This window comes from Acinonyx jubatus, chromosome A3 (genome assembly GCF_027475565.1).
Source record: "Acinonyx jubatus isolate Ajub_Pintada_27869175 chromosome A3, VMU_Ajub_asm_v1.0, whole genome shotgun sequence".
NCBI lineage: Eukaryota > Metazoa > Chordata > Mammalia > Carnivora > Felidae > Acinonyx > Acinonyx jubatus.
In genome coordinates, this window is record NC_069388.1 from 91,620,822 (window position 1) to 91,631,098 (window position 10,277).

Genomic DNA, 10,277 nt, shown 5'->3' on the forward strand with positions numbered 1-10,277 from the left:
ATTGAGGAGTTTCAAACATACTGAAGCAGTTTATTTAAAAGCCAGTGATTTTGATGCCACAGGAAATTCTGTGCTTCGCAACTTTCCTTAATGTACAGTTAAATTTTTAATGGCTTATGGAGTGCTTAAGAAAAATACCCTCATAATTTCTCTTTCATTTTAAGAATATTGAGATTTTATTAAATTGACCTGACGGATGATGCTTCTTTCGGTACTATAAAAAGCAATTTTAATTTTTAAAATATATTTAACATCACTTTCATGCTCTTCACTGCTCCAAAGACACACCAATTTTTCAAAACTCCCAGTGTCTGATGATATACAGGTTGCCAGTGTACCACTTTGACTTAGTGATTCAGGAAACTCTAGAGACATGAAAATGTTGATGAGTCACCACGTCCTCAATGCTAATATTACCAAGCAACTTCCAATGCATAAAGTTATCTATAAATGTAATTCCTGAGAACTAGGATGACGAGATTTTATACAATATAAAAAAATCCCAAGAAGAAAAACTCTGAAATCATATGAATATTACTGGGGTGTCTCAAAAGATGTACATTCCTAAGACCACAGTCAGACGTTTTCAGCTTGGAATCTTATTAAAACTTTGTCCATGAGGTGCTAATAAAAACTTATTCTAAAAAAGGTAATTGGGGGCGCCTGGGTGGCACATTTCCGATTCTGTGTCTCCCTCTCTCTCTGCCCCTCCCCCGTTCATGCTCTGTCTCTCTCTGTCCCAAAAATAAATAAACGTTGAAAAAAAAATGTAAAAAGGTAATTGGACCCTTTATCCTCAGTTTAAAATCTTTCCTAAATTAATCATGTCAGGCATTTTTGGAAGCTGTCATTCCTCACCATTGCCATTTGCAGATTCTACTAAAAACTCTTTTCACGTTGATTTTAATTGAATCAAATTCAGACAACAGATATTTTTAATAAACAGTCATATTTAAATGCTTTCAAAATAACCAGTTACTTGCCAGAATTTGAAAGATACATAAATCTGCGTGTGTGCTTGCATGCATGTTATGTGTACCCATGCGTGTGTGTTACATATGTTCTCCTCAAGCATAAAGGAAATTATAATGTTCCTCACCTGAGCATGTTGTTTGTTTTTTTGTTTTTTTTTTAACTCAAAATTTCTTTCATTTCTCATTGACAATGAATACCAATAGCTCACTTTTCCTCTAGATCCCATCTTGCTTTTGCAGTCCTGGGAATGCCCACAGAGTTTACAAAGTTTACTAGCCTGAGCAAAGCTTTGAATTGGGATATATTGTGCTCATCGCATATACTCATTTAGTGATGGGTCACAGAGAAACTAGTGACGAGCCCAAAGTCACACCAAAACTGGCAATGTGTAGTTTAAATTCTGCTTTTTGAAAGAAAGAGAACATTAAGAAAGACAGTATCTAGACAGGAGATACCTACATTTTAGAGAGTTTTAAACATTTACCTTAAGAAGTATGTTCCTAACAAATTCTGATAACTAGAACCCAAGTTTCTTTCAAATGTCCGAAATACAGAAGAATTTTAATGGAAATATATATTCTGTCTCTCTGTACATGAACACATACACATGCATATATGCAAACACATACACACACACACACACACACACAGATATAATTTAAGTGGATTTACAAAGTAAAGTTTCAATTATAACATTCTGACATAGCACAGTGGGAGTCAGCCCCCAAATGAAGTTTATTTTCTACAGTTTTGTATTGGTAAGGTGTAAATTAAACTCAAGAATATTGGGCCTCCATCACTTAGAAATCCTCTTTGAACATATTATGCTTTTTAGTTCTCATAAATTTACTTAGTATCCTTTAAAATGTCAATATCTAAAGTGTAGAAAGAAGTTAATAATGCCTCCTAAATCAATAGTTTGGACCTGACATAATATATTCAATAAATATAAACTGTTAGAAATGGTCTATACCACCCACTGCATAGCAGTGAAAGAAATAAAGTAAGCCCAATTGCAACCATTATATTTTACTTGATTTTGAAGAGTTATAACTAAAATATCAAATATCTGGAAAATACATATCTAGTGTCACCTATAGTCTCATTTTCCTAATGGCAGCACTGTTAGCATTATGGGATCATTAAACTTTATATTTCAATTAGTTAACTTTTAAAATACTTGGAATGGAGAATTTCTTTAGAGACCACTTTCATTTATTCATTCATGTTAAGGTTTTACCAATTTCATTTTTTTTTAATTCACAAGACAAACTTGAAGTGTTCTCTCTTCTCCCATACTCACAATAGTTTTATAAAGGTCCTTGCTAATTTCAGTTAATATACCATACCCTAGAAAAAACAGGTGTTCAAAATTGTTCTGTATAATTATCAAGTAAAATTTTGGTATGCAAAATAAAGTACCTTCATAATTCTTGTAATATTTTTAATGAGATAAAGCTATGCAAAGCACCACAAACTATTTTCAAAAGTACCTATTTGCAATTTTCTCTTTTAATAACACCTTACTAAGCTTCAGGCAAAGCTGTATCCTTCTGGCTTGAAGTACTCCTTTCAGAGCACATATTGAGGAGAGACAAATTAAATGATTCAGTTCAACCAAGCACACTGCTCCACTCAAAGTATGATGATTGAGATGTATGTATCTATTAGAATTGTGCCATATATCATATTAATTATTCACTACTATCTACTCTATTCTTCTTTTATAGATATAAGAGAGTTTTACTGCCTAAGGTATTATAATATCCTTCTTCAATGTATTAACCTAGAATGTGCACGTGGACTTTTCAAAAATTAAAACTTATAAAGAATAGAGCCAAAGTTATTCACTTATTGAACTGCATGCTATATTTTATATTTGTATGTTAACTCAGACACCATTCTAATCAGCGATCTTAATATTTTTATTTTCTTCTTAAAAGAAATAGACAAAACGGATATTTGAACTATATTTAGATCACAATAACTAAATGTAACAGTTGTATAAGTGGAAGTTTCAATTTAATGCAGTTTGTTTTCAAGGCACTTAGTGCTAAGTTTTCTAGTTAAGTATTTATGGCTTTATTGGGTAGAGTTTGGTGTTCTGAATTAAAAAAAAGACTACCTCACAAAATTGTATTGTAAATATATTGATTCTTTATTTTTCTAAGCTATTAATATGTGAGGTTTATAAAAGCAACAGCAGACTATAACTCGGCACACCTCTATAGTCCTAAAAGAATTGGACAAATCACTCCTCTCTCTTGGCTTCATTCTGTAGAGAAATTTTGTCAACAGGAGATATTTTACTCCATAGTGACAAAGACATAAGAGGAAATTATGGTTCTCACCACACTTTCTAAGAATTTGCTTTTTCTCATTTCTTATAACTATTCTCATTTCTTATAACTCATTTCTACAACTGTAGTAGACTGACTATCCTGTCAAAAGGGGGTGGTGGTGGCTGAAATGTTTGTATGTGTTTGTGTTGGAAAACAGGTTAATATTCACTCAAATGCAGCTTCATTAGACCCTGTGAGTTAATGGTCTTAAATGTATAACCTACCATTTCCCATGTTTTAGGGCACGGAGAGTTTGATCTACTTCAGCAGAGTTACCATTTCAACTTTCTTCATTACAACACTTAATTGTGTACTTCATTATTTAATATGTCTTAACACCACGTTCAACTCCAACAGTGCCACTGCAATTTCATGATCATAAACTCCCCTCTACCTAATACACATAGTATCAAAATGTGATTTGAAACACTCATGTTTTTATGGAATAAAACATGTTTTTATTTCGTTCTAATCATGGTAAAGTCAAGGGTCTTTAAAAGAATAATCTCTGGAATTTAAGAACTCAGGAAAAGCTTTAGAAATCACTATACTCAAGTCCTAGTTCTTTAAGAATCTTTCTTCTTTCTTGGTGATTATAATAAATAAAAATCACCTCTCTACTACAAAAGTCCAGAGAAAATGAATGAATGGACTTGGATTCTCCTTTCTCTTTTGTACTACTATGCTTTAAGAGGATCTCAAAATACAAAGAGAATCTAGAATAAAACAGGATGAACTTGTTTTACTAATATTCATGTACATTGTATAAATGTCAGCCTGCAATAAAATCATCAAGTCTTGTTAGGACTCATATAAAATATCTTATTCTCCTTAATTTTTAAGGTTAATTGTTTAGGAAGGTTTCTTTCAGGGATGTTTTACTGGGATTACTATTCTTATTTTCAATCATACACAAAAAGGAGAAAATGAACTCTGTGAAAAATAGTTCAGTATTCCAAATTCTACTCAGTTGGAGAATATTTCAAACTCAGTTCTTTGTCTGAAAACGTTTCCCTCAGCATCTGCCTTTAGAACTATGGAAACTTTGGGTATATATAATCGTAGAGCAAATTATCTGTTCCAACTGTTATAACTAGTAATAAAAAGGGGAAAATACTCATTAAATACTCATTAAAACTTTCCTTTGAACAACAAATCATCTAAAATTAGATATTAAGACAACATTGTGCCAGAACTTACTTTCTCTCTTTGCTACTCTATTCCAGCAACAAGGCCTTGGCAGTCATGATCTTTGTACTTTTTGATCAACTTTACCAAGCAAAGAATAATTTGCATCCAGTACTACTTATCAACAAGCTGGAAATCTGTGACTATTTTCTATGCATAAGCAAGTTACTGTAAGTAATCTTTAAAATTAAATAATCAGAAACTGGATCCAAACTTCAATCTCATGAAAATGAAAATAAGGTAACATGGAATGCCTTCATTTGAAGCTAATGTTACAATAAGGGAAAATACCCAGAACTCAAATCTCTCTCTTTTTATTTGTAAATATTTGCATCACTTAGTTTTGGATAAGTTTCACAAGAATATACATGATTTTTGTTGGGGATGACAGCAACATTGACAAACAGTCCCTGTTATGCCTGTCATTATATTATTGCTAAATCATCCACAATATCAGGACCTGATTTTAGTTACCAGGGACATAGCCAAAACATGGAACTTAAGTTTCATTCTGATTACATACAAATAGCCAGCACTTAAGAAAACCTATGAAAAGTGATCTATGTCCAGTATTTAAAAAAAAAAAAAAAAAAAAAGGAAGGCAGGAAAGAAGGAAAGAAGAAAGAAAAACATCTTTAAAAGCCTAATACAATTACACAGTAGGCCTCTGACATTCTCTATGCTGGTATAATAACTAAATGGCAAATAACACGGAAAGTTATCCCTGTGAGATCCCTGTTGCATGCTTTAATTATAACTAAAAATTTACAACAAAATCAACCCTTGGGTAAATTGCTCTTTGGTTTAAATCTTCATTACCTCCTGGAATTTTGGTAAAATCACTTTGTTTTTAAATTAAGCTGGTCTCTCCTTCTTTACTCCATTACAGAAGTCAAACAACAAGAACCAGACGTTAATTTTAGAATGAAAAAGTTTTGTGTGTATGTATGTTTGTAAGTCCAACCTCTGTATACAAACTGTTAAAAAAAAAAAAAACAGATGTTTTAACATAGTGCTTTATTCCAACTTAATCTCATCCTTGAATGAACTTCCTTCAAGTTTCAACCATTTAAAAAAAAATAAAGAAAACAGTCAATTTCCTGGTGGTTGTAATTTAATTAAGTAACCTTTCACACTGAGCAAAAACCCAAAAGCAAAAGGGTCATTAATCTTTCTAGTGATTAGAGACACCTCTAGGGCTTCAAACATTTACCTCTCCTTCCCCGCAGCAGAAATGCTTTTAGGAGGATCATGGTTCATACCTCGCATTCCCTGGAGCCAGAGATGGTATATGTGCAGGGCCCAGATCCATTAACGGATATATCCATGGTCTCAGAGTTTGTAGGCTTGTAGTCCACATAATACTCCTGTAAAGGGGAATTCATTTGTCTTTCAGACTCTCTGGTCTTTTTCCGCCGCCGCTTCATAAGAGAATGTTGTTGAAGTTGTTTCATGCTGGCTGGGTAGCGTTTCCAAGACACATAGATTACCAAGAGGATCATGGCCACTGAGAGAAACAGAGCCACACTCCCTGCAATAATTTTGTGAAAGGAAACATGCTCATACTCTTGCTCTGTGCCAGGAATCTGAAACCCTGGGGAAGGGCTTGGTGTTTCAAGGGTGGGCTGGGTGGGGTCAGATTTGGAAAATGTAGGTTTAGGGATAATCAGAGGCTTCTGGGGCGTTTGGGGTACCAGGTGTGATTTTTCTGTGTTGACCACCTGAACTTCAGAGCAGATATTATAGGTTTCCACTGCATCACTAACCTTCTCCCCCTGGATATGCTTAGGTCCTGCACATATCATGGTGCTTTCCTTATTTCCTTTGAAATTCTTAAGCCAATAAAATAGAGGACAGATGCTCCGACTGCATTCCCACATATTTCCAGACAAAGTGATGGATATTAATGATATCCACGCATTGACAGTTTCCTGTGAGATGTTGGTAAGCTTGTTGGAATCCAAATTCAATTTTTGCAAATTGGGTAGACATTTAAATGTGCCCGGCTCAATTCCTTGGATGTCATTCCCTGATAAATCCAAGTTGTGTAAGGAACTCCAAGTCCATGTCAAGCCTTGGCTAATGGAACGAATCCTGTTCCACTGTAAGTAAATTGAGCGGAGATTGAAGAGACGTGGAAAATGAGCAAAATTGATCTTGGAAAACTGATTGTGCTCCAAGTGGAGCTCCTTCAACTTCAAGAGGCCAGCAAAAGCATTTCGGGACAAGCTTCGAAGACGATTATAACCCAAATCCAGAAAGTCAAGATTTCGACAGTCTTGAAACACTCTTATCGGCACAGTCTTTAATGAGTTAGATCTCAAGTGCAAAATGATGAGTTTCCGAAGACCTTTAAATTGTTCTGATTGCAATGTCTGAAGTTTATTGTAGGAGAGATCCAGATTGCGGAGATTGGGAACTGGGTGAAATGTTTTATTGTGCAGATAGGTAATTTTGTTGGAGCTTAGAATTAATTCTTTCAGTCTACGGATCCCTTGAAAGGCATCTTCATCCACTGAGCTAATGTAATTATGGTCCAGATAAAGCCATATAAGCTGGTTAAGGCCAGCAAACTGATTGGATTTGAGTTTCTGAATGCTGTTGAACCTTAATGATAAGCCTTGTGACCCTCCAGAAATGTTCTCAGGGATATCTGCGAAAGCATGAGACTCACAGTATACAATTTTGCCATCACATCTGCAGTTCTTTGGGCAAGCTCTCTGAGCCCCCGTGAGCATAACAAGCAGCAGTGTAGGAAGTAGCACTAGCACCACACGCATGCCTCTCAGCTGCGTAATTAAACGGAAACCTACAATATTAAAAAGAAGACAAATGCACATTGTAAAGCTATTAATATAAATCACCGCCAGCTTACCGATATCAGGGGCATTCCATCTAGTGCAGTCATGGGACAGTTGATTTAAGAACAATGTATTCAACATCTGAAGTCTTATTTTCTTCAGTGTTGCATGTTTGCTATTCAGGTTTCCTTCTTTCTTCCTTGATTTTCAAATCACCACAGTGCCGTGGAACTAAGAAAATCTTTCCCGAGTTTCAGGAGTTCATACAGGCATCAACACTGAAAAGCACACAGCCTGTCTTATCACTTAACGCCAACATTTCAATAACAATAATATTTGGGTAGTCATTCTGTTGAACATCAGCACCAAAATGAAGAGTACCGAGTCTTCCGGTAATGGCAACACTGTGACTTAGAAAACCCTGTACTTGGACATCTTTCCTAGTTGAGCAAACAGACTTTGATTTGACAAAAGAGGTTCAGTAAGCTGTCAAGGTAACCCAAGTTTGCCCTGCCTGAAACTGTATCCTTATTGCATAATGGAATAACAATACATGAGCTCTGAACAACTGGCATTGGGACTAGTATGGGCAACCAGTGAAGCATGGTATGAAGACTACTAACAGCGTGAGGTACTCTCAACGTGTTAATAAGCATATATGCTCTCAGCATTCAGGAGGACCTGCCTACCGTGGCTCTCTTGCCCAGCAATAGATACATCAGCCCAGAGCCCTAACTACTGATAACACAGAACATGTCAAAGTTAAGACTGTCAAATTCTTATTAAATATTTGCATAAAATGAAAAATAATTTTGTGTAGTATTAGTTTTGCTGTTATTTTTAACATAGTTGCTTTTGCAAATTTGGGGAAAAAACAAGAAGAGAAGCAATAGACTACTACCCCCCATTTCCAAACCGACCTGCTCAAATTTCTCAGACTTTTTTTTTCCTCCCCTACCTCCATTAACTTCCAAAAACCTGCAAAGTTGCAATGTATTGGCACTTGTGCTGCATTTCCAAGTCACAGCATGTTAAGGGACTTCTTTCCTCTGTCAACAGTAGATTTATTATTTCTTAGCGGTAAGGGGGGGGGAACCCTGTGTGCTGCAGTTTCTTTATTTATCTTAAATATTCATATTTTAAGCAAGAGGCAATCAGCCAAACCTCTAATTAAAAAGCTCTCCTTCCTTCACTCAACCAGGTTTTTGTTTTGTTTTGTTTTTTTAATTTGAAACCCGATCTTGCTCTCTGTCCTTTTGCCAGTTACAATCTCATTGAAATACATTCCAGCTCTTCCAGACAGGGGAAAGGGGGGAAAAAAGCCAGTCACACTTGAAAAAATAAGACTGGCAAATGACTGCTGGAAATTTGGAAGCTGTGTTTAGGATACAGCTTCAAAGATAAAACAAACCCTTGAGCGACCTCTGATAAAGTAATGACCCCACCCCTACACACACACAGTAAAGTGTTAACATTCTTCCTGACCGCGACCAGAAATACAAGCGTGGTTAATATTATCAAGAAATAGAAGCAAACACAATATTTATCTCAGGCTCAATTCCCAAGCTGTAGAAACGCATACAGAAGACACAGTCTTAAAGATATTTCTCTAGAGTCTGTTTGAGTCCGTGTTATGCATTTACAGATTTAAAAAGAAAAAACTACTAAAAGGAAAATGATCTAAAAATATAATAGCAACTATACTGAGTCAACTGGCAAACTCAGAGGCTGCTGCTTTTTGCCTGTTTCCCCGTCTTTTATCAGCTAATGCCACGACTGAGAATAGGAAGCCAAGAGGATCAGTTTTGCTAAGAAGGAAACAACAAAAGTTCACTTACCCATCCTTTGTCATCCAAAAACGGTTCCCCCCTCTCTCAGCTTTCTTCTTATTTGGTCTCTCGTGCTGAAACCACCACCACCTTCATGACACAGTGCGGCTGTCATTCACACCATTCTGATCCCACATGTGAGCTAGTAGCCCCATACAAACTTCCCCGGAGAGGACAGGCAAAAAATATATATACATATATGAAAAAAAAAATCAGCATGGGGTGGGATTGGGGGGGGGCAGGGAAAAGGAAGCCCGTGGGGGGGGGAGGGGGAGGGCCTCTAAGCTCTGAGGACCATTGTGTAATTCACCAGAGACCCATCAGCAGTAATTGGCAATCTGTGCAAAAAAGCTACAGCCCATTTCGAAGGTAACCAAGTTCTCTGTAAAAAGAGAGGTGAAAAAAAAAAAAGGAAAAAAAAAAGAAAATCTTCAGAATACCTGGCATTCCTTATTGTGCTGGCTTTTGCCATTCCCAGATAAAGCAATTCATCCTCTGGATTTTCAGTTCTTGAAGCAAGTAGGCCTCCTGTGCTGTATGAGACCCCAGTTTAAAAGCTATGCAGGCTAGGTTTATCCATTTAGCTGGTCAGGTTTAAAGTGTTTTGTAGCTGTGCTGAGAGGCAGCCCTTGTCTAATTCAGAAGGCTTTCCAGAGACTGATGATGCTCAGAGCTTGTTGGTGCTAATGCTTGAGTTTGTGATACACTGAGTGCCCTCCGCTGGAGAAAACAGATTGCACATTAAAGACAGGAACAAGTGAGCCTGTCAGTGGTGTGCAGCCTTCCCTCTCTCAGAAAGGGAAATTAAAGGCACAGGATCACTTTTTTTTTCTCTCCAATAATATATATATTATGAAAGGGTTATGCCAAGGATTCCATTCAGTGATATTAAATAATAAGTAAAATACTGGCTAAATATTACCCAATTAGCAGCTTTTAAAAGTTCCCTGGGCCTTTTTATTTCTTTGCACAGATCACAGATTTATTATCTTTTTTCAGCAGAAATCATTTGAGCTTTTTTGTTGTTATTGCTGTCAGTTTATTTATTTATATTTTTTAAGCAAGTCACAGAGAGAAGCAATCTTAACTCAAGGGAAAAATATGAGATCACTTTTAAAGATAGTTACTTAAAATTTTTAGAT

The 10,277-nt window shown here is 36.0% G+C and overlaps 1 protein-coding gene across 1 annotated transcript; it reads right to left on the reverse strand.

Annotated features, from left to right (window-relative positions):
* Positions 1-2,290: 2,290 nt before the first annotated feature.
* On the reverse strand, positions 2,291-10,020 carry LRRTM4 (leucine rich repeat transmembrane neuronal 4). The gene is made up of 3 exons (XM_027072105.2): positions 9,576-10,020; positions 9,145-9,295; positions 2,291-7,314 (listed from the first exon to the last, which is right to left on the reverse strand). Exons 2-3 carry the CDS (start codon positions 9,146-9,148, stop codon positions 5,762-5,764), a joined length of 1,557 nt encoding a protein of 518 aa, XP_026927906.2. The 5' UTR covers positions 9,149-9,295; positions 9,576-10,020; the 3' UTR covers positions 2,291-5,761.
* Positions 10,021-10,277: the final 257 nt, after the last annotated feature.